Below are 23,570 nucleotides of genomic sequence, written 5' to 3' on the forward strand. Positions count from 1 at the left end.
CTTGGATTTTTTTTTAAATCTGTGACACTTATTGACTGTAGAGGACACTTTTCCCCAGTAGGCGCCAGTTGTGACGGAGACCGGTCAGTAGTGCAAAAATCCCTTTATTCACTGAAAAATTGGCTGGCAGGTGGAGACACCCTCCCACCCCCACAAACAAAATAGAAAGAGGGGGGGGGGGGGGGATGAAGGAAGAAATTAACTCAGCAACCATGAAATTGAGAAAATAAATAAATCATATTTTACATACAGGAAATGGCTCCAGCCAAACATTTACAAACACACACAAAAGGCCAGTGTGTGTGACCATAGATACTATGTATAAGCTGTACACAGACATTATTTACACCCTTCAAAATAAGAAAAGTTGAATTGGTCACAGCTTCAGGCAGAAAGGGGCGAGTTCTTTGCGTTGGTCTGTAGCCGTGTTCCCTGGCCCGAGGGAAAGGGTGGCTAAGCCAAGGCGGGAAGAGTTGCCCTTTTGTTATCTTTAACCTTTAGATCCCGGAACATTACACTGCCTTCCCCACACCTCGATTATTAAAACTCACATCTATGCAGAATTCCCCCCCCGCAGACAGGCTGAATAGGGAAGGTACCAAATCAGAAAGGCAACATTTAAGCCCTGATCCTGCACGTTTGTGAGCAAAGTCGCTCCAACGCAAGATATACGCACATGGGGAATGCCAGTAACTCAAGTACGCTGTCGAGCACGGGTAGAGAAAAGCTCCATCGTTCACAAAAGCTTAGAAGGTTTTTCATTCTGGGTATTTTTGGTAGGGTGCAGAATCCTGCGCAGGGTTTTTTTTGTTTTTTGTTTTTTTTTTTTAAAAAAGGGCAGTTCCAGGGGTGGGGCTGTAAAAAGCATTCAGACAAAGCAGGAGGGAGGGAGGGAGGAATTGGGGGGCAGGGGAAGGCAGCCGGCTTAGCTGTTATCAAGACTCAAAGTGCTAAGGCATGTGGCAACTGTAAACAGTAATAAAAATTCAGAGCCCACTATCATGGCTTACATTTCCTACTGCCCTGGCCAGCACAAGCCGCTCCTCTTTGCCCTCCCAGCCAGGTGCGCAGAGGACGTACAGTACTAAGCATCAGCACAGCGCCAACGCAACGAGACCTCTTTGAGCCCAACTTGGATTTCTTCCTTGCGCCCCCCCCCCCCCCCCCGTGCTCTGCCAACCCTGCAGCGCAAGAGGGAAGGAGGGAAAAAATGAAAGACCGTACAAAAAAAGAAGTTACCAAAAATATACAACCCCCCCTGAAGAGAACCCCAAAAAGTGCAAGGCGGCTGGGGGAGAAGTTACAACATTTGAACCCGGCGACGGGAATCGGCGAAGGGCAACTGCACCGGCCCATCTCCAAAGAACCGTCCTGTTCACATGCCAGTGTCGCTGACCGAGAGAAGCACGTGGGTCGTGCCATATTTGCCTGGGGGGGGGCGTGTCTGAAGACTTATCCTGCTTGGGAAAGAGACATGGGACATGCATATGTGTCGGGGTGGGGGGCGGGATTCCAGAGCCAAGCAAACATCCATTCCCCAGAAGGGGCGCACGCAGGCAGACACCGAGTACAGATGTGATGGTAGCACCGATTTGGTTTTTAAGTCCCTGATACAGATCAGGCTCCATTCTTCCTCTCTGCCCTGAGCCCTTTAGTGAAATTGACCAGCTGTAGCCGTGGGGACTGCCAGCTTACATCCAGAGAAGTTGTGTTTCTTTGCACAGCCCCCCCGATTTCCCACGTAAGAAAAATTCTCTTTCCCCAGATAAAAACGGAAGAAAACCAGCAGGTACGTCCCTGGGGGAAATTGACTGCATCCGATACAAAAAGTATTAAATATATAAAACATAAAAACCCCATGAGTCAAACCACATGCGTCTCCTCCCCTGAGAGCCAGGCGAACAGTGTGCTGGGGGAGAAGCAGCGCAGGCTCATCAAGTTACTCAGGAAGTGGTGCGGCACTGTGGGCGGATTGGACGGTCGTTAAAGAATCAAAAAGTCAGGGGGGGAGAAAGACGTGGCGCGTCCTTCCCTCCCGTGAAACGAGCAGCAAAGTCTGGCGGGAGGCACATTCCAGGTTCATGCAGCATCGTCTTCCAAGCTGACGATCTGTCTCTGTCAAGGAAACACATTTCAGCCGTTACCAAAGGGGTCTCCTTCGGGTGGGGATCTAGCTAAGCCTCAGAAACCAAACAAAGCGGCTGCTTCAGACTTCAGGGTTTGTCCCTACTGGGTGAAGTTCTGACTAGCCAGGGTGTATCGGCCATTGGGAAATAGGAGGCAGGAACTTCTGCTTCAGAAATTGCTTGTGCTAAAGGAGAACTCCTCTTAGCTGCTGGCAGTATGGGGGCTAGGACAGTCAACTACTCTGATTCCATCAAGTAGGGGGTAGTGGTACTCCCAGGATCCCGAGGAGGTGTGAAATATTATCCCCGTGAGATGAGCAGTGACTTTGCCAAAGCCCCGAGCTGGGTGGGGAAAAAACAAAACAAAAACCAAAAAAACTTTTGACAAAGCAGATTCAGCGACCCCGCAAATGTTTCTCAAACACAGGCGTCAATTTCACTGCGTTTTTGAAGCAGCCAGTTTCAACATGTCCCGATTGAACTGTTTGGGTTTGACACAGCTTTTTGTCTAAGCAATTCCTTTCAGTTAAAGCTACTCCGAACCAAACCAGCGGACAAAAAACCCGGAAACATTTTTTTTTTAAGTTTCCAAAGTTGCGGACGAAGCAGAGGTTTTTTAGCCCAGCTCTGCTCAGACGTTCCTGGCTGCCAGCCCTGCGTGCAGGCCATGCCTGCGGCTCTTGGAAGACTCCTAGCAGAGCACAGACTGGGGACATACTTGGACCCTGGGCTCCTTGCCACCTTCCTCTCAGCAGGGACTGCAGACCTCCCGGTTGGCGTACAGGTCAGAACTCTGTTTTGCAAGCAGATTTTGGCAGCTAGCAGAGAGGCAGGAACTGGCTTACCGATGGGTACGTGTATCCGTCCTGGCTCCGACAGATGTGAATCTCGTCCTCCGTCGTTTTCTGATAGACGGGGTTGTCGAAGTTGATGCTGTTGGTGTTCTTGAGGCGCCAGTTCTTCCACACCAGGAAAGCACCGAAGGCGATTAAGCTAATGAGCACTGGGGGGGGCGAGAGAGGTAAGAGGAGGAGGAAACGTTATTGTAACTGCTGGAATTAAACACAAGACCTGAGAAGTTCTATTCAATCCCTGCCCCCGTGAGGCAATGGTACAGTCTGTATCGATTCACTACGGAAGATGCTGGGATGTGAAATTCCCATGGCGCACAGAGGCCCCCAACCGGTCCTGATCCGGCAAAGCATTTAAGCCGAGGTCAGAGAATCACCGATGGGAGGGAAAGATGGATCAGAGGTAACGGAGGTCTCTCTCTCTCTCTCTGGTACTTAGACCCCGCTGATGGGGACTATGAGTGCCTCAGAATCCAATGTGTTAATCTCCACAACAGCGCTGCTATTCCCCATTATACTGATGGGGAAACTGAGGCAGGCGCCCACCCCAGGGGTCCCTAACGCATTCATGGGAGAAATTCCTTCCCAATTCCAGACTGGGGCAAGCCGCTGAACCCGATGGCCATGACCGGACGCCTTGGCAACCAAGGCAGGGAACAGCCAGGATCCAAGCCCCCGGCAATTTCGTTCGCAGAGAAGGAGGCTGCTCAGAGCAGCCAGCGTTTTAGGAACAGGAACTTACCCAGTGGCAAGACAATGGAGAGCACAGTGGGGCCGCTGTGCTTGTCCTGGTTGGTCTCAGCAGCAACGTCGTTGCGAGCTGGAGGAAGGGGGGAGAAGCCAGTTAGCACGTGGCAGAAGGGCAGGAGCCAAGTGGCCGTTCAAGACAGGATGGGACTGGTGGAAAGGATGGCTTGTCTATCCCAGGCACTGTACAGAGATCCCACCGTCACAGTAGCCAACAGAGCGACTGGCTGACTCTTGGCTCTTCTGCCGCTGATTGCATCAGCCTCCTTTTACAGGTGGGGAAACTGAGGCACAGAAGCCCAGTGACCTCAGGCAAGCTGATGCCTTGGCAGGATTAGAACCCAGGAGTCCCAACTCCCATTCTCCCCTGCCGTCTAATCATGAGAATACACTCCTCTCCCAGAACTGAAAAATAGAAGCCAGGTGTCCGGACACCAAGAACACCCGGCTCTAACCATTAGACCATGTTGCCCTCCCCCGAGTTGGGAGCATAACCCAGAAGTCAGGACTCCCAGTCCCCTCTGCTCTAACTGCTGGACAGCATTTCTAGCTATGGTTCTGCAGAAGTGAGGCTGTTTGCCCCCTGAGCTTGTCGGGGGTGGGGGGAGAAATAGAAAGACACTCTTACCCTGCTGCGACAGAGTGACCATCTCTGGCGTGGTGAGGTCGGGGCTGGCACGGGTGGCAGCCGGCGGCCTTGCTGTCTGCTTCAGCACGCTGGTCGTGGTGAGCAGCCGGGCCGGAGGCGTGATGCTGGCGGCAGGTCTCCCAGGCGTGGTTCTGGGGGCCGCTGGGACTTCAGGATCTGGGAGGGGAATTTAACACTTAGCGGAGAGGTGGGAAGAGAGGTTTCTCTGCCCATTTTACTGGCAGCCTATGGAGGTCAAGTGACTTTCCCTGTGTGATGCTGGGTGTCAACGACTGCACTGAGAATAGGACCCAGGAGTCCTGGCTACCCACTCCCTTGCTCTAACCACCAGGGAACACTCCTGCCCCCTCCAACAGGACCAGGCCTTCTACAGAAAACTCGGCACAGAGGCAGCGGGAAACGCCATCGAGCTGGCAGCAGAAGTGGTGACCGATTCCCCCACGTACCTTTGGTGCAGCTCCTCATGTCCGCAGCGAGGTGCAGGGCATCGGGGCAAGCACAGGTGTACTTGGGCGAGTGGCGTGTGATCTGGGGGGCCGGGAGGCACAGGTACTCGCAGCCGCCGTTCGGGAGAGGGTGGTTCTCGCACCAGTTGACGCCTGGGAGGGCACAGAGTACAGGCATGAGCATCGAAAGCAATGGGGGGGCGCTCCAGAGACAGACAGAGGGATTCTGCAAGGAGATCCCAGCGTGGGGGCAGAGAGTCCCGCAGCCGGCACACTCCGGGTCGACCGGATGAGCACCTTCCGTACCTGCTGGCTGCCGCAGGTTGTGATACAGGACGAGATCTTCCGGGGAAAACAAGTCTTCCGCCACCAGGGTGATGTTGGCACCAGTCAGGCGGTTGGCGCTGAAGATGGCTTCATTGAGGATATCTGTCCAGAACACCTTATCCTGAAGTGGGATTCGAGATGGAAAAAAATAAAAAAGCCGCCCCCTCGTTAGCCACTGACTCCTCCCGACACCCACTCACCGAAAACACAACAGTACGTGCCAGGGACACAAGAGCAAATACTGACAAAGAGGCAGACAAATGCCTGGCCTCTGTAACCACAGCAAGTTGCATCACTGATCTCTGCATGGTGCAAGGTCCAGGCAGTCCCAGACCTTCCTCCTCTAAGCAGTCGACCCAACGGATGGAATCGGGGGTTGAAGAGAGGCTAGAAATTTAGTGATTCGTCAGATGAGCCGAGTCAGGAGACCGGCCACGTTCGGAACAGCCCCTGTGCACAAAGCACGTCAGCCGTAAGCTCCTGGGACGGGCTTTTCCATTGTGTCTACACAGCCCCCAGCAGAACGGGGTGGTGTCAGACCAGGTTGGAGCCTGTAATGCAGTGTCACCCACCAACACAAGCTACATCAGGTGCCGGGACACGGAGAGGCTTTTAACTCCAAGGTGAATGTTTTTCAAGAGTGACTAGCAATTACCGGGGTGTCCAACTTGGGATCCCTTAAAGTGGCTGGATTTTCAGAGGGCAGGTGCTCAGTGCTCGCTGGGAGAGCGGGGGAAAAAGCCAGGCCTCTTTTGAAGTGTCAAGTCGGGCAATCACAGAGGCACCCACATCACAAGCTGCTTTTGAAAGCAGGGAGCCCCATGATGCCAGGGGCAGGTACTTTGATTTTGTCCCGGGACGTTTAAGTTTCCACCATGATTTTGCGAGGCTGATCCAAGACAGGAGAGCTTAGACCCAAGACTCACCTCAAAGACGGTGACTGCGAAAGGGTGAGCCAGTCTCTCCCGGTCCTCGAGGATGGTTTTCCTGCTGCCCCCATTGACGCCCACGCTGGAGATGGAATGCAGCTTGGAGTCTACCCAGTAGAGGCGCTGGTTTACCAGATCTGAAATGGACCCAGGTACAGTGAAGGCTCCAGGGGCTCCAGGGCAGCAGAGATCTCACAGGGAGCTGGAGCACTCAGCTAAGAGACCTTCTAGACAAGCCAGCCTCCCCATTCAGCCAAGCCATGGAGAATCCAGCCACGTGAAAGGAACGTTACGTCCCATTCTGTGCTAACACTCCCCAAAGCTACAGAAACAAGAGCTTCCAAAGACATCTTTGGCTCAACAAGACCCACCAGCACACCTCGTACGCGTGCCTGAAACCTCCGCGTAGCCAAGAGGTCAAAGAAACCCGATTTAAATGGGACACAACAGATGGTTTCAGGAGCCTCGCTTTAGACAATTTCTGGCCTTCAGAAGATCTATATTTGGGTGCTTAAGTCAGTGGCCTGATTTTCAGAAGCTCCCAAGAAACTCACTCCCTGAGGAGCTTAGTTTTGGGCTCCCAGACTTGAAAGTCTTGGCCAATAAACCCTCCTCAGTGTGTGTTACTGACACCCCCCGCAAGCTCGTTACTCTAGCCCTGGTGTTTGTTCTTCGACCCATAGAAATATTGGGCTGAAAGGGGTCACTGCAGCACAGTGCCCAGGACAGCGAAACCATATTGGCCAAATTCCCTTTGGTTTCCGATCGGTTTCCCCCTGCATTCTCCTACCCAGGCTCTCCTCAAGGGAACATTCCTTCAGTTCTGTGCTCACCCTTCTGGCAGGGAACAGTGGGACCCACAGACACCCCCCTCATACCTAGAGTTATTCCATTAGGCCACTCAATGCCGTCTTTCACCAGAGGAAAGCTGTCCACTCCATTCAGCCCGCTCTTTCCGATCTTGGCAGAAGTCCCCCAGTCCGTCCAGTACATGAAGCTGCCAGGAGGGAGGCACAAGGAGATTAGAAACCACTGCTCACCGGGGACAGGCTAAGCTAGCACAACCTGGAGAAGAAAGCTCTGAGTCTGGGCACAGAGTTCAAGCCCATCTCTGTTTGAATTCTCCAGTCAGGGCATCAGATGCCTCATCTGTCTGCGTTGCCTAGGGAATGCTCATAGATTGGCAGGAGCTCTGATGGGCACTTCCCCTCCTCCCGTTACACACGAGACGGCTTTAAAGCCACGTACCCGTGACTGGGGTCCACCACGATGGCTCGTGGCTTGGAGCCGGGCTCTTCGATCAGGGTCTTCCTCTTGGCACCCTCCCGGTCGGCCACAGAGACGGTGCCCAGTTCCGAGTCCGTCCAGTAGATGTTCCCGTGGACCCAGTCGACGGCGATGCCGTCGGGGGCTTGGAGGCCGGTGCTGATCACAGTGGTGTGGTGGGTGGAGTTGTCAGCCTGGTCTATCTGGGTGCTGCCGGGGAGAAGAGAGATGGGTTAGAGCCTGGGGCTTGGACCAAGGCACACTGGAGGAGTGGTACCAAGCGCATCCTCGCAGCAGGGCTGCAGGCAAGCAGAGACAACAGGCCAGTCAGGGCAGTGCCAATGAATGCCACGGAACCGCGACGGTTTCTGCCAGCGGAGGATCAAGGGCAAACTCTGGCACTGGTGAGAAGACACCAGACCAACAGTCCTGGAGACAGACATCCTCTAGGCACAGGACAAGGACAGCCTAGGGATCAGCAGGGCCAGCTTCCCCCAGCCCACATCACCCCTCCCAGCCGAGGGAGGAGACCTCACGGGAGTCTCTGCTGGGGCTACCATGAAGGGGCTTGTGGTTTCACTATGTGGACCCCCCTCCACTGGGAAACGGGATTAGCTTCTTTGCTGGAGGGTCTATCAGCTGGGGGCGGCCTTCACACCCTGCTGGGTTGGGTTACCCCTGCCCAGCGCAGGTCTGGGTCGCGCCCATCGCTAGCAAAGCCAGGCTGCCCCAGCAGAACCGGCTGTACCTGTAGATTTTCTTCTGAGACAGGTCAGTCCAGTAGATTTTGCGCTCGGCGATTTCCAAGTCCAAGGCCACCACGTGCTTGAGGTGGGAGAGGAGGTTGCCGTAGTCGCTGCGATCCAGCGTCATGCGCCTCACTTCATTGCGGTTGGTGAAGAAGAGGTATGCGATGGTGCCTAGCAGGGACGGGAAGGAAGAGGGGGGCCATGAGACAGGGCCATTAGCTTAGACCCAGGCAAGATGCGCCCGGTCCCCTTCGCGAGCGGGAAGAGGGAACAGCCCGGCAGAGCTGGAAGTTCACAGCGATAGACACAGTCCAACACCAAGACACCTGCCGTGGCCACAGCTACCATCCCACAGGGCGGTTCCGCCTGACACCGCCAGGCGCTGGGAAATAGCCCGTGGGTTTCTCATTAACCACTTGCAACAGTTTCCTTAAGCAAACATCCTGCTCTCAGATTCCTGGTGAGTCACCTGACCCTACGGTTGGGAAGCGCTGATGGGGAATGGTCCTAAAAGCAGGGACTGCTGAGAGACAGACCTGGGACCGGCAAGAGGCAGACCTGAACCAGCCTGGCTGCACGGAGGGACTAGGAACCAGATGCTGCATTGCACAGTGAAGCGAACCCCAGTTTTCCCAAGAATACTGCAGTATTTTTTTAGCCCCGCCTGGCCAAAAGATACAGGAGTGTAAACCAAAAGAGGTGCCCCCAAGAACCAGGAGTTGCTGACTTACCGACGGCTTTGCAGGTTTTGGTAGTGAGGTCAAGCCGGTATCCTTCGTTACATTCACACTTGTAACTTCCCTCCAGGTTCACGCAGGTCTGGCTACACGTATCGGGGTTCAGACACTCGTCAATATCTGCAAACCCCAAGAGGAAGCAGTTAAAAACCCCTTGAAATGTAAGAGACAGGACGTCCCAGCAGAGATTTTACATAGGGAAAAGTTTTTTCTTTTTTAATTCCCGGGAGGCTGAGAGCCGCATGCGTTTGTTGTGTCACAATCCCAGAGGAGATACTAAAAAGGGTCTTGCCAAGGTAGAGCAGGGAATGGGCTTCAGAAAGGGAGCTACATTTACCACCATTATAAAAACCGGATAGCCCCAATTTCAGGGCTAGGGATGGTGGCCAGAGCCGGAGGTCGCATAAACTCATCAGCGGGACCCTGTGGAAAGTCAGCTGTGCTAGACGGAGCAAAGCCCCCTGCACAGCAAGGCGGGACTGACAGCCACACGTCTGGTGACGGTAAACGGACCTGCCTTTGCACTGAATATGGCCCAGTCAGGACGGAGTAGGACCTTCACGGGCCTCACTTGTCAGACAGCGCTTGCAGGCTGCGGTGCTGTCGGGAGCGGTCTCCGAGCATGCTGCTTAAAAGCGGCCGTTACCCCTCAAAGCCACAGAAATGTCCCCCACGGCCAGCGAGAGGCAGTTAAAAATACTGCTCCAGACTCGTCACCGCACCTGGCAGCGGATTTTAAAGCCAAATGCAGCAGTTGGCGGGAGGTTGACGGCGGGGTGGAGAACCTACCTTCACATTTCTTCTGGCCAACCAGCTGGTAGCCCTCAGGACACAGGCACTCGTACCCAAGCTTGAGATCTTTGCAGATGTGGGAGCAGCCGCCTTTGTTGGCCAGGCACTCATTTGTATCTGGAAGGAAACCGACTGGGGCATGAGTGGACGATGGTGAGCAAAGCTTTTCACCTAAGCTGCCCGCCCCTCCAAGGCCATCGACACACAGCGCAGGTCCCGAGCAGAGGTGTCTGTAAGCACGACACTGACTGCCCCCTTCCTCAAACCCATCAGAGAGTCTGTAGGATCCAGCAATGGTGAGAGAACCAATTGCAAGAAACTTGGGATCCCAGCTCAACAGAGCCATCTGTTCTCCCCTGAATGGATGGTGCCCTGCTCTGGCCAGTTGTGTGTCTTCGAGCAATGATGCTGCAAGGCAGCACGCCCAACGCACGACAGAACAAACTCTTACCACACTCCTTGATGGGCTCGTCAGACCAGTCCCTGCAATCTCTCTGCCGGTTGCACACTTTGTCCAGAGTGATGCACTCCCCAGAGCGGCACTTAAACTGGTCAGGCCCTTCGCAGGTAGTCACTGGAAGGAAGGAAGAGTCTCTTGAGTTTCCTGCTGGGCTTCTCTTGTAAGACAGACAAGCCCTGGATGGCTGCTCTGCCCCACTCAGCAAGAGCTGGAGAGGTCTGCCGACTGAGCGCCTCACCTCCAGCTGTGCAGAGAAAGGCCAGGATGGGATGGGGTGGGGGGGTTCAGTCTTCCCCCTCCTCCAGCTAAGAGCTCAGCACAGCAGCCAATTCCACATGGAAGTCTCTCAGTTTTGCTAAACCCATCGTTGTCCTGGACCTGGCTGGGTACTTTGGGAAGTGCTGGGTTCGGACTGTCCTGACATTTTATTGACTGCTTGGGAAAGGTTTTATTTGCCCTCCGAGTCTTGCTTTTAAATGGATAAGTAAAATAAATCCTGAACCCCATGGTGCCACTTCGGCACAGGAAACGAGCGAGAAAGCGCATCGCTCTTCCTAGTGGAGGATCCCTTTCCTGCCACTTAGGGTAAAGCTCCTCTACACCACGCTGGCAGTGTAGGGGCCTGAAAACTGTCCCAGGTTTTCTGCTGCTGGGGGAACGGACTGAGAATGGGAATCGTTAACTAACACCAGGAACATTAACAATGTTACGAGCAGGCAGGCTGCTGCATTTCTGCCTCAAAGAAGGAGATCAATTTACTCAGGCAGGCTGCTACATTTGTATCTCTAGCCGCCTCCTGCATAATAAAAAGCCCGACCCTTCCACACCAGCCAGCTGCAGTAGCAAGGGAGAGGGACAGAGTCTCTCTCATTGGCACGTGTGTACACCCAGCCCTGCGCCCCCTCTCCCCCCGACAGTGATCAATCACCCAGGCATGCACGTCCAGCGCCCCTCCCGTCTCGGAGGCTGCTCCGGGCATGCTGGAACAGATGCGCTGCCTGGAAAGAGGGGCGTGTCCCCCAGCAGATTTTTTTTGTGGCGGGGGGGGGGGGGGGCACAGAAAAATGGAGGCCACATTAATTGTGCGCCCCTGCAGAAGCCCCCAGGAGTACCAGCCATCCTAGGACGTAGGCACGACTTGTGACTGCAGAAATCCTTGTTCGGCTAGAGATTCTGGCCCAAATGGGCACCATTGGTCTTAGGACAGCTTGGAGAGCATTGGTGATCTGGCTCAAGCCCACAGGAGGCGGCCCTGGGCTTGTCGAACGCCAGGTCACGCGGGTCTCTCGGGCGCGCCCACCCTGCAGCACTCACCGTTCTCGCAGCCGACCTCGTCACTCAGGTCTTTGCAGTCATACTCCTTGTCGCACTGCCGGCTGCCGTGCACGCAGGCCCCGTCACTGCACTGAAACTCGTCCGGGCGGCACGTGGGCTTTGCTGAGGGGATGGAGAGGAAGGCAGAGACTTGAGGACCCAGCTGCAAAAGCAACCAGCGCGGCGTTTCCCGCTGCCCGGGGAAAGCCAGCTCGGGTCTCTACCCCGCTTGCTCTGGAGGGATTTTATTTAAATCCGACCCCAGAAAGCACACGGCGTCTCTGGGCTGGAGCCGGCCCCGGTGAACACGCCAGCTGAACGAGGGGCAGTCACAGCGGTCGCTTGCCAGGCAGCAGGCGAGCAACGTGACTATCATATCAGCCACTCCCAATTCATCCCTGAGCAGGGTCAGCCCAGGAGACAGCCAGGCCGGGACGGGGTCACTAGCCTCGGTTTGCCAGAAGCTGGGAGAGGCCAGCAAGGGATGGATCACACGATAATTGCCCTGTTCGGTTCATTCCCTCTGCAGCACCTGGCACTGGCTGCTGTCAGAAGACAGGACACTAGGCTGGATGGACCATTGCCCTGACCCAGTACGGCCGGTCTTTTCTTAAGGCCAGGTTTCCCCGCCCCACCTCACGCTTCAGCCAACACGGCTGAGCCCTGGGCCTGGACGGGACCCCAGATCAGTATCTGGGGCTGTTCCAGGCCTCTCCCGATGCTGATCCACTAGAGCCGGTTGGGAGGCAGGAGACTGGGCCAGTAGGAAGTGCACTGAAAACCCGACTCATTTCCCAGGAGCCAATGTGGCCCGCAGCCGGTCACAGGCGTCAGGCCTTCCCCCCGCGGTTAGAAGTCGGCAGCTGCCTGGCCCCGCCCAGAGAGTGCCCGGCGTACCACAGTTCTCCTCGTCTGATCGATCCCGGCAGTCCAAGCCCCCGTCGCAGCGCCACTGGGCGTGGATGCACTCCCCGGAGCCACAGTGGAACTCCAGCGGCGAGCAGGGGTTGGGGGCAGGGGCCACCCGCCCGCCGCAGTTCTGGGGCCACTCGTCGGAGCCGTCCGGGCAGTCGGGGTCATCGTCGCAGGCCCATAGCTTGGGGATGCAGACGGAGTTGTTGCACTGGAACATGTTGGGGTTGCAGGTCGGGGCGGGGCAGTCAGCCTCATCACTCCCGTCCTCGCAGTCGTGGTCCTCGTCGCAGACAAAAGCCAAGGAGACGCACTGCCCGCCGTGGCACTGGAACTGGTCGTCCATGCAGCTCTTGGGGGCTGGAGAGAGGGGCAAGGCAGAGGGTGTGATCAGCAGCCCACGCCAGGGGGCTGGAGAGAGGGGCAAGGCAGAGGGTGTGATCAGCAGCCCACGCCAGGGGGCTGGAGAGAGGGGCAAGGTGGGGGGGATCAGCAGCCCACGCCAGGGGGCTGGAGAGAGGGGCAAGGTGGGGGGGGGGAATCAGCGGCCCATGCCAGGGGGCTGGAGAGAGGGGCAAGGTGGGGGGGATCAGCAGCCCACGCCAGGGGGCTGGAGAGAGGGGCAAGGCAGAGGGTGTGATCAGCAGCCCACGCCAGGGGGCTGGAGAGAGGGGCAAGGTGGGGGGGATCAGCAGCCCACGCCAGGGGGCTGGAGAGAGGGGCAAGGTGGGGGGGGGGGGAATCAGCGGCCCATGCCAGGGGGCTAGGGAGAGAGACTTGGCCCCTGCAACAGGACTTGATGCGCTTTTCGCCTTCCATGCAAGCCAGCTAGCGTGAACGGCCGCAACAGAGCCCCAGGAGCATGGGCAGCCCCCAGAGCACGTCCCCGGCGGCCTGGGAGGCTGATCCTGGAGCGAACTCAGCTCTGTCTATGCGTGCAGCAGTCACACCTCCAACTGCAGCTAGGCACCAGCCCTGTTCGACGTGCAGACGTGAAGCGAGGTGCCCAAGGTCACAACAAAGCAGCTACAGAGCTGGGGTAGGACCCGGGAGCCTGTCTCCCAGGTCCCCCTGCTCTAGCCACTAGCCCCCCTCCCCTCCCCGAGCTGGGAGCAGAACCCCGCAACCACGATTCCCCGGTTTCCCCTAGACCAAACCAGTCCCTCCAGCACCAGCACCTCCCCACATGCCCGCTCGGATGCCGGGCCCTGCTCCCTCCCTTTAAAGCCAGACATGCAGGACGTTCTGTGAGGGCCTTTGGCTCCAGGAGCCCGAACAGCCCCGGCGCCGAGCGCAACTTACGGCAATCCCGCTCGTCTGAGCCGTTCTCGCAGTCCGCCTTGGTGTCGCACCTCCAGGAAGCCGGGATGCACCGGTTAACGCGGCCCCCGCAGCTGAACTCCTCTGACTTGCATGTCACCAACTCTGGAGGAGACAAGGAACAGGCAACGGCCTCAGGAACTGCACTGGGTGCAGGGGACATGGGGCTGGATGAGACCTCGAGGCCAGTCCCTGCTAGCACGGGCCACCCTGTCATCTCACCCTGGCTGGCCCAGATCCTCCCTCCCTCTGTCGGATGGTTCAAAGATTTCCTCTCCTTTCCAGCTGGCGTCGATCCCTGGCCAGTTTGCCCCCATTTCTTCTTGGGCCAACTTTGCCCTTTAACAGCTCTTCACCCTCCCCCGGGGGTCCCCCCTGCCCCGATGCAGGCCCGCCCTGCTCCACATCTCCTCCCATGAGATCGGCCCTCGATTCCCTGCTCGGTTTCCTGGAGTGGCTACTTACTGCAGGTCTCCTGCCACTCGTCGGACTCGTCTTTGCACTCCGGGCTCCCGTCGCACACCCACTTGGAGGGGATGCACTCGCCATTCTGGCACTGGAACTCGGTCTTACCGCATTTCTCCTCTGCTGCGAGGGAAACAAGAGGCCACCAGGTTAGCTGCGGAGAGGAGAGCGAGACAGGCTCCCAGGGGAGCAGCAGCAGCCGGGGTGCAGACAGCGAAGCAGAGCGCTCGGAAATGTTCCGTCAGGAACCACGCTGCATGGCCGGAGATGGACTAGACCCTATAAGTCGAGTTCATCCCTGGAAAAACTCCAGCTAAGCCCGTAGTATCCCTCATCTGCCTGTCTGCTGCAGCGGGCGAGATAACAGGCCAGATCCTCTGCTCCACAGCGACTTCGCTCCAGCGATATCCGCTGGTGTAAATCAGCATAGACCACTGATGCCAAGGGAGCCATCCTGATTCACACCAGCTGAAGATCTGGCCCCTTAACCCATCTGAGGGCGAGAGGGGCAAACCAAGGTCTCTCAGCATCTTTGGACGCAAGCTGTTATTCCCAGCTCTGATCGGAGCCCCACTATCCATGGGGATTGGGGTCCCCCACTTGAGTGAATCCACATTTTAAAGATCTTCATGGTAGATCCATGGAGTGAATTTGTGGCTTCAGTGGGCCCAGACTTCACCAGTGTCTTTTTACAGGCATTCTGCATATGGGCATTGCACGGGGCCATGAAGCAATTCCCGGTCTCCCTACACCAGCTGAGCATTAAAGAATTGCTCCTCCAGCCTTGATCCCTTTCGCCAATGCAAGCAGAAGCCTTGGGAAAAGCATCGCTGGAGAGGAAAGGAAATGAATTGTCCTTGCTCATCCACAGGAGAGAGGGAGCCGGTGTTCAACCCGTGCTAAGAAATACCATCACCCGACTAGAGACACTGTGAAAGCGACCAGAAGGAGCCGGGAGTTTTTGGTTGGAAAGCAGGGTACCTTTTCCACTACACAGTTCCCACGGCTCACATCCACCAGTCTAAAAGGGACCCAACAGGGCCACGTCCCATGGTGCTGCAGGGGAACGGCGGCCCGTGGAGAACACGGGGCCCCATCAGCCCTTCATGGAACAAGTGGGGTTTAGGAAACAGAAGGTGCCTTGCCCCAGTGGGACAGAAGCCGGATTCGAGAACAGAACGGCTCAGCCCTGCCAACGCTTGCCATGTCTATTGCAAGTCTTGTGATATTTGACAGCCTTTGTGAAGGCCCAGCTTCTGGGGTCTGGTGATTTACATTCCTACCCCTTCCCCCCCAAATCAGCTTTAATTTAAAAGAGAAGCTGCCTAGCCCCCTAGCTGCTGGGGGAAATCTCAAACATGTCAGCCATACCCAAGGTCCTTCTCCCCAGCACCAGAACAGCTGAGCACCTGACAGCCTTTAACGTCTTTAGGCTCAAACACACCCCTGGGAGGCAGGGTAGGGCCATTATATCCAGATGGGAATGGAGGCCCAAAGACTGGGCCAAGGTCACACAGGGAGTCTGGCAGAGCCAGGATTTGAACCCAGAGCTCCTAGGCTAGTGCTCTAACTGCTGGGCCACCCAGTTCCTACACCAAGAGAGTCCACTTTTAAGATTTCATGGTTTTATGGGGCCCAGCTTGGGACTGTCTGATGCTTGGAGTCAGCCAGAATGTTCAAAACTCAAGGGACAGTCCCGCTGCAAGCCGCGGAGAATTACAGTGAACTACAATGATTAGAAGAGACCAGGGTTAGCCGGGCACTAGGCTGTTCTGCCCCGGCTCCTGCACCCCGGGGGGGAAGTACATGACTGTGCGCGGCCCTCAGATCCCAGCTGGCATCCGACACGCCCTGCGAAACAGACACACACACATCTCAGGCATGAGCTGACTCACGGCACACTGGGTTTTCCTCCCACTGCTGCTGCTCTGCAGCACACCACCGAGTTTCAGCTGATTCACAAGACGTCATTTCTCACACGCCCTTAAAACAGGGGAGCCGCCCCGGCTCTGTGTCGCAGTCATCCCAACGCACGGCGAGGAGGAGCCAGGATCACACCACCAGCAGCCGGGGCTCAGCCCAGCTATTAATCTTCCGAGATAAGCTCTCCAAAGGAGAAGTACTTTTCCTGTCTGGCTCCACCAACACTTCAGTGTTTGCTAGCCAGAGCCTAACACAAACAAGACACCATCAGGTGATTGAGCCACAGGGACATCTTTGGCACAACACTGAAATCTATTCCCTGCCTTCACACGCACACCCGGTTGCGTCACCCGAGTTTAAATACTCGGGAGGCCTGAAGTAAAAACCTTCCTCCCCTCCAGCTGAATTTGCAGCTGTTGGTCCATTTCTAGTATGCACCTTGTTACAGGATTGCACCTGTCATGAGGGGTAATGGCAGACTGGAGCCTTTCTAGAAGTCAGTCTATTATATAGCTGGCCCTGACCACAGTGCCCTTCCCAGGATCTGGAATGGTTACTAATTTGCAAATCGTGTGGCACTGAAATGGACATGAGCCGGGCATTTTTTCCAGCCTAGATGGCTTATTTCACCTGACATCAGGACAAGAGTGAACAGACAGTAAGGCACCCCAAGAGGCCAACAGTCGGCTGCTTTGTAATGTTCTTTCTGTGAAGGAAAAGACGCAAGATGGCAGCTGTGGCTCCGGCAGGAAGGCATCGAGAAGTACAGCCCACACACCACCTCTCCTCTCGATTGGAACCACAAGCTACCTGGGACTTTCCTTCCATTTTTAACTGGGCTTCGCTGGATCTGACTTCGCCCTACGAAAGTTCCACTAACACACAGCTCCAAAACCCTGTGTCCTTCTGTTTTTTACAGCTCCCCCAAAAGGCCTGGGCTACACCAAACAATGAGGTTGGTTTAACTACGTCCGTCAGGGGTGGGGAAAATCCACACCCCGGAGTGCATAGTTACACTGACCCAAGTCCCCATGGAGACAGCGCTAGGTCGACAGACAAATTCTTCCGTCCATCTAGCTACTGCCTCTTGGAGGTGGATCACCTGCGCTGACGGGAGCCTCTCTACTTGGCACAAGCGTTTTAAGCGTAGACAATCCTAAGATGGGGTTGTCGCTACACAGACGTCAGCTGATGCGCAGAAGGATCCAAGAAAGCAAACAGCATCTGTATCTGGGGAAGCCAGTTCCCAGCAACGTAACAGTCTCCCTATGTAGTCGAAAGCCTTGGACATCAACCTCTAGTGCGGTTTACTTTAACCACACACAGCCAGGCCAAACGCTAGATTCTTGAGGGATCTGAGGCTGGGGCCCTGTCCTACAGCCAGAGGAAACGTCTAGCAGGAGCTGGCAGCTCTGTCTGTTACAAGGTCAGACACATCAAAGTGGCACTTGAGACATCCCTTGGTTTCACTTCACTTTAGAGTCACCGCAGCATCCCTATTCGTCTGGGCCCCGATGCTGCCTGGGAACATACACGCACTTGCTTAGCTTTGGGGCTGCTCCCATGGCAGGGCTAAGCCCACCTTTTGGTCTTTTCAGGATCAGGGCTCGAGTGATTCCATTCACCTGGGGAAAGCTTTCAGGGGCTCATGGCCAAGTGGCGCGTCACTTGCAGATTTCAACATTTTCTGCCCCTCGCAGGCCTTAAGTGCAAGGACCCCGTACAGCTCAGCCACATCAAGGTAACGCTGAGCCAACACAGACCTTTAATGTGGGAAACTAGCAGCGCCCAAGCAAAGTTAACAACAGGATTGTTGGGCACAATTCGCAACAGCACTGCTCAATTTCCAGTAAAGGCAACCTACTTCCCATTAACCCATTAGTGCGAACCTAGCCAGAGACGGAGGCTGCTCAGAAGAATACTTCAGTCAATGCACTGCAGGAGAAAGCCACTCATTCGGCTTTGCCCAGCGCAGCCCCATGCACTACTGACTGTGGAAGAAGAGCATCCCTTATGGGGTTTTCATCTCTTTGTCAGGCTATTTGTACTGCAAGGGGTGCAGCCTGACAGCCACCACTGGTGCTGGGGATTTAGATTAGACAGAACTAAACCATTTCACGCCATTTTATGGCCGCAGCAACAAAAAGCTGGAAAGCACCGAGGAGACATTTTGACTGTTGAGCCCCAGGAGAGGACAGTCAGACGACAAGACTCTCCAAACTGATTTTCTCAACCCAGCCTTGGGGCATCCGGCATCCCATCGGACCATGGTCAACTGCCCCGGGAGTGGGTGGTTTGCAGATAGTATTTCTGGGTTTAAATGGAAGAGACCCTGCCATCTTGGCCAGAACAGACGCCCATCTAAGAAACGCTTTGAAATTTACATTAAAAAGTTTAAGCAACTAAAAAACACCACTTCCTTTTCAAATCGACATCCTCAATTATCTTCCCTAAAAATCAAATTAAACTTTGCCTGGCTTATTGTCCTACCACACACACCTGCTGTCTGCACAGAGAGAGTGGAGAGCAAAAGGAACCATTGCCTAGTGGCAACATGTATATTTTTCTCTACTGGTCCTAGAAACAAATTAATTTTTAAATACTTTTCACTGCAGACACTTAGAACTGTGATGTTCTATTTGCTCCAGTTGGAGATTTAGGGCTGGATTTTTTAGGGGGAGCTCAAGTCACCCTTTCACGTGACAGACGATTTCTAACCACTTCCACGGCAGGTTCCACTTTGCCACAGACCGTTCGTAAGTCCTGCAAGTGCTGGTTATAGAAGCCTGTAGCTACTCTTTCCATTTCAGCTTTCTCAGGTCACAAGTTCAGGATAAAACATCACTCCAGCCCTTGCCTAGTTTGTAAGAATGCCTGGAATACAGTTAAATTCCTCAAATCGCTGGCAAAGCCAATCGCAAAGCCCCTTTGCCTGGCGTGGGCGTCTGGAGCATCACCTCCCTGTAGCAACGACATCATGCCCTTGACAGCGCCTGGAAGGATGAATGAGTAATGCACTCACTCCAGAGTCTGTACTCAGCCAGAAAACCATGTGCATTCATTAGTGGCATTTTGCTGTAGGTCACCCTGGAGCACGAGCAATTGAAACCCAGCGTGTCTCCATTCAGCCTTCAGAAGGAGCTGAGAAGCAAGGGAACAGATCCAGAGGGCCTGGAATCACACTCCGGAAAATCAAGGGCACTAGGCAATTAGCGCAGATGGCAGGAGTCCATGGGGGGGGGAGGAATCAGTGTAGATCAGGAACAGCTCATAAGGCCAAAGCAAAGTAATGACAAAGTAACAGAGTAATTACTCTACAGACTTAGGACCAGATTTACAAAGGCACCTGAGTTGGGTTGACAGTCACTGGGAGTTAGGCACCTAGAGGAATTTACAAAAGAATCTATCAGCATCTCCAGGTGCCTAAATACCATCATCAATTTGGCCCTTAGTCTAACTTTATGTCCGCACAGTTTGGCTCACGGGGTGCCAGGAGAAGCAGCCCCAATGTGACACGCAGCCTGTTGTGGAAACTCTCTCTCTCTGTGACACAGGCAGAGAAATCTCGAATGAGCCAGATTTGTACGATGAGCAATGAGTTTCCTTTCCTGCTGAATAGAACACCCTACGTTCAATACAGCTCACTGTGCTCGACTGAAAGGAAACACTGATTTCTCAAGACCCCACAGCGCCCTGGTGAAGTCAGAGGGAAAGGAAGATTTGTAGGGAAGGGACTCTGCCTCTTGCTCTAGTTAAATGAATGCGACAGCAACATCTGCAACTAGTAAAGATCCAGGTGCTCCCCTACAGTAGCTTTAATTCCGGTACACTCCCAATTTACAGCAATGCTGGCTATCTAGACCCAGCGTTTGCACCCAAGGGGGGTGGGGAAGGGGGGAGCCCAAGGCTGTGGATTCAGCTAACTAGGATTTTTGGCTACAGAGGTAACTAGGAGAGCACAGCAATGCTACAGTGACCTCTGTGGTTGCTGAACATCCAGGTAGATATTTGCCTACAGAGGCATATAACAACTCTCTGCTTTCTTGGACAGAGCACAAGTGCACATTCCCTGGCTGCAGAGAGCAGCGCCTGGGTAAAAACACCCCAAGAGTTCACCCCTGCATGGGGATTTTGAACAGGGGGAGAGAGATCCTGAACCAAAACCGTATGTAGCTTCAAAGACACCCTACTAAACACTGAGCTGATCAGTTAGTCTTTTGTATCAACTCACGCAGTGTCTCTCTTCTTTTGAATACTAGCATGTTTTTAAAAAATTAGGGGGATCCCCCCCAAAAAAAAGACTGCAGTCAGCCACCACTCAGGGGAAGCAAGGAAATGCCCACCTGACACTCAAAGCAACAGGCATTTGGGTGCAGACAAAGCCCTTCGGAACAGATTTACGTTCCTGCACACTGAGGTGCAAAACGCTGCCAAGTCCGAATGGGTAGCCCCTTGCACTAGTGTAAGTGATGACACAAGACGCAGAGCGACGCAGGATCCTCGCTCGTGAAGCGCTGAGGGGATGGGACGGAAACGTGCCAGTGTACCAGGAACAGGCCTGGAGGGTTCACCTTGGTCACAGCCCTTGGCATGTCAAAGCAGGTCCCTTCTGACACACGCTGCAGGCTGCCTGACAAGGGGCTTTGGACGTGGGGCCATGGCCTTGGGGCCACGGCTCTGAAGCTTGTTTATGGATTTTTAGACTCAGCGACTAAGGACAGGGCCGGGCTGCAGCTCCCCGGGGTCCTGCTGCAGTCAGGGCGACCGTTCACACCCTGAGAAGGGCTTGGCCACAGACATGAGTTTCGGGATCAGCCACATCCCCAAGTCAGCAAAGGAGCCAACGCCCCAGGTCCCGCTCCCCCTGGCTGGGGCACGACGCTGGCCATGGGTGGGGGGTGCTGGAGACACCTGCACCAGGGGCTCTTGGGGGGACGGTCCTGGGTTTATGGGGGGGAAGGGGATTTGCAGGGGGGGTACACACGGGGGGGCTCAGTACACACTAGGGGCCTCATGGTAAATAGGGGCCTGCGTTGTGCAGGGGCTCGGACTAGATGATCATAATGGTCCCTTCTGACCTCATGATGGGGGGGGGGTCACTGAGAGAGACCCTGGGGGGGGCTCAGGGGTCATGATGGGAGGGGGGCTGACGCAGACACTGAAGGGGGCCATATGGGGGGGGTCACTGAGAGAGACCCTGGGGGGGGTCTGGGGTCATGATGGGAGGGGGGCTGACGCAGACACTGAAGGGGGCCATATGGGGGGGGTCACTGAGAGAGACCCTGGGGGGGGCTCAGGGGTCATGTGGGAAGAGGGGTTGATCCAGGGGGCTCACATGGGGGGGGTCATGAGAGACACGGGGACTCCTAGGCTGGGCTCCGCCCACATCAGCTCTCATTGGGCAGGGGGCGGGGCCTCCCCGGTGGCCAGTTGCCGCCACAGCCAATGGGCGAGGGGAGAGTCCAGCGCGCGCAGGCTGGGGCGGAAAGGGAGGGGGGGAGAGGGGCGGGGCCCCGCCCCTTTTCCTTCCCGCCCATCCGGGTGGCCCCGCCCACCCACGGTGCCAGACCCTCGCCCCCAAGTTCTCCAGTCCCCCCCTCACCCGGACAGTGCCCCCCCGCTGTGTGAAACCCGTTACCCCCCCAACACCAGACCCCCCCATTCACCTCAGAGCCCCACCGCGGACCCCCCCCAGAGCAGCCACCAGGCCCCCCACCTCGCACGCCCCCACTTTGGGCTCCTAACGCCCCTTGACGGCACTTTGGGCTCAGGGGCGCCTCAAGACCAAATCAGTCCCCCTTGCAATCCCCTGATCACTGAACCCTCCTTCTACGGAGACCGCCCCCCCCAGCACGGTCTAGGGTTTGATTCGGCGCTGGGGTGTCAATCCGGAGTAACTCCGGTCTAGCCACGCCGGGGGGAGCAGCGTGTGTCAAGGGGGTTAGGAGGCAGCAACGGGTGGAGACAGACGGGCCCTGGAGGTTTCCAGCTGGGTTAAGGGGTGGCTAGGAAAGGGGGGGGGGTGAGTCCAGCTGCACCCCCCACCCACCCACGGGGGGGGGGCTGAGCCCCCCCCGACTTCCCAGCCCCTCCCCACGCGGGAGAAACACCCCAGCGAGGAAGCGGCTTGACAGTAACCCGCCCCCCCTCGGAGGCAATGGGGGGGGCAGGAAAGCCCCTCACCCTGAGAAACGCGGGGTCTCCCCCACCTCTAGCTGCCGCGATGCTGGGGAGGCAGCGAGGGGGCTCCGGGCAGTCACTAGCCCCTGCCCCAGCCGGGGGGGGCCCCCGAGCCCCAACATCACACTCTAGGACCACCCAGTCACCCCCTTTTCCCTCCGACCCCCCCCTCCCAGCCCGCCCTGGGGGCAACAAGCGCCCCCCCCAGCCTAGCCACGCGGCCCCCCCCCAGCCCGCCCTGGGGGCAACAAGCGCCCCCCCCAGCCTAGCCACGCGCCCCACCCCCCCCAGCCTAGCCACGCGCCCCCCCCCAGCCCGCCCTGGGGGCAACAAGCGCCCCCCCCAGCCTAGCCAAGCCCCCCCCAGCCTAGCCACGCGCCCCCCCCCAGCCCGCCCTGGGGGCAACAAGCGCCCCCCCCAGCCTAGCCAAGCCCCCCCCAGCCTAGCCACGCGCCCCCCCCCAGCCCGCCCTGGGGGCAACAAGCGCCCCCCCCAGCCTAGCCACGCGCCCCCCCCAGCCTAGCCACGCGCCCCCCCCCAGCCCGCCCTGGGGGCAACAAGCGCCCCCCCCAGCCTAGCCACGCGCCCCCCCCAGCCTAGCCACGCGCCCGGGACGCCGCGCGCCGGCCCCTACCTGCGCTTGCAGCCAGGACGAGCAGCGCCAGCGCCAGCCCCAGCCGGGCGGCTGCGACCCCTGCCTGCCCCATGCCGGCTTCCCCCGGGGGCGCCTCTCGGTGCAGCGGCCGGCCTGGGCGCGCCGTAACCCGCCGCCGGGAGCCCGCTCTGCTGTGGCCAGCGCCCGTGGGGCTGGAGTCAGCGCATTTCAACGGGCTGCGGCGGGGAGGGGTTTAAAGTGGGGTGATTTTCAAACCTCACCGGCGGGGGCGGAGCTGGGAACGGATGATGTGACATGGGCGGCTTAGGCCCCCCCCCGGTCCTGGCCGTAGGGCGGGTGCTGAGCGCCTCGCCGGCCACCAGAGACAAGGGGGGGACCTCGTTTCCCCCCGGCTGGGTCGTTTACCAACCGAAGCCATGGTAATGGCCCGTCCTGGTCTCCCCCCAGACCGGTCCCCGCTAGCGGAGCCCCTGCTAGGAATGGAGGAGTTAATTTTTAATGACTCCTGCCAGCAAAGTGCTTTGGTCCCCCCCTCCCCCGGTGCTGCAGGAATGCAAGGTAGCGATAGGCCTGATTCCCGAGTAAAGGGGCTGGCACAAGCCAGCCTGGCTACTCAATAAAAGAGCCTCGAGCAATTCAGAAGGTCACACTAGGTAAGCCCAGCCCAGCCCAGCCCAGCCCCACCCAGTAAGACCGGGTGAGGGGCCAGTGCGGGAACCCTTCTGCTCAAATAAATGGGTTAGTCTCTAGGGTGCCACAAG

General features: G+C 56.7%; 2 protein-coding genes across 4 annotated transcripts in view; one reads left to right on the top strand and one right to left on the bottom strand.

Moving 5' to 3' along the window:
- Positions 1 to 86: 86 nt before the first annotated feature.
- LDLR (low density lipoprotein receptor) lies at positions 87 to 23,025 on the bottom strand. 3 transcript variants are annotated; one of them, XM_073318863.1, is made up of 18 exons: positions 22,828 to 23,025; positions 14,091 to 14,210; positions 13,608 to 13,730; positions 12,291 to 12,665; positions 11,394 to 11,516; positions 10,071 to 10,193; positions 9,617 to 9,736; positions 8,822 to 8,947; positions 8,090 to 8,261; positions 7,324 to 7,551; positions 6,954 to 7,072; positions 6,073 to 6,212; positions 5,126 to 5,267; positions 4,820 to 4,972; positions 4,353 to 4,529; positions 3,720 to 3,797; positions 2,972 to 3,129; positions 87 to 2,115 (listed from the first exon to the last, which is right to left on the bottom strand). In XM_073318863.1, the coding sequence occupies exons 1-18, from the start codon at positions 22,898 to 22,900 to the stop codon at positions 2,080 to 2,082; spliced, it is 2,586 nt and encodes an 861-aa protein (XP_073174964.1). In that variant the 5' UTR covers positions 22,901 to 23,025; the 3' UTR covers positions 87 to 2,079. The 3 variants fall into 3 exon arrangements, with proteins under 3 accessions (XP_073174964.1, XP_073174962.1, XP_073174963.1); XM_073318861.1 differs by having other exon boundaries at positions 14,091 to 14,213; XM_073318862.1 differs by lacking the exon at positions 22,828 to 23,025 and adding an exon at positions 15,986 to 21,096.
- YIPF2 (Yip1 domain family member 2) overlaps positions 22,068 to 23,570 on the top strand; it is a 125,727-nt gene continuing 124,224 nt past the window's right edge. The window contains exon 1 of the mRNA XM_073318871.1: positions 22,068 to 22,081. The gene's annotated coding sequence lies outside the window, so the exon portion shown is untranslated. The remainder of the gene's footprint in view (positions 22,082 to 23,570) is intronic.

Source organism: Lepidochelys kempii, chromosome 20, assembly GCF_965140265.1.
Source record: "Lepidochelys kempii isolate rLepKem1 chromosome 20, rLepKem1.hap2, whole genome shotgun sequence".
NCBI lineage: Eukaryota > Metazoa > Chordata > Testudines > Cheloniidae > Lepidochelys > Lepidochelys kempii.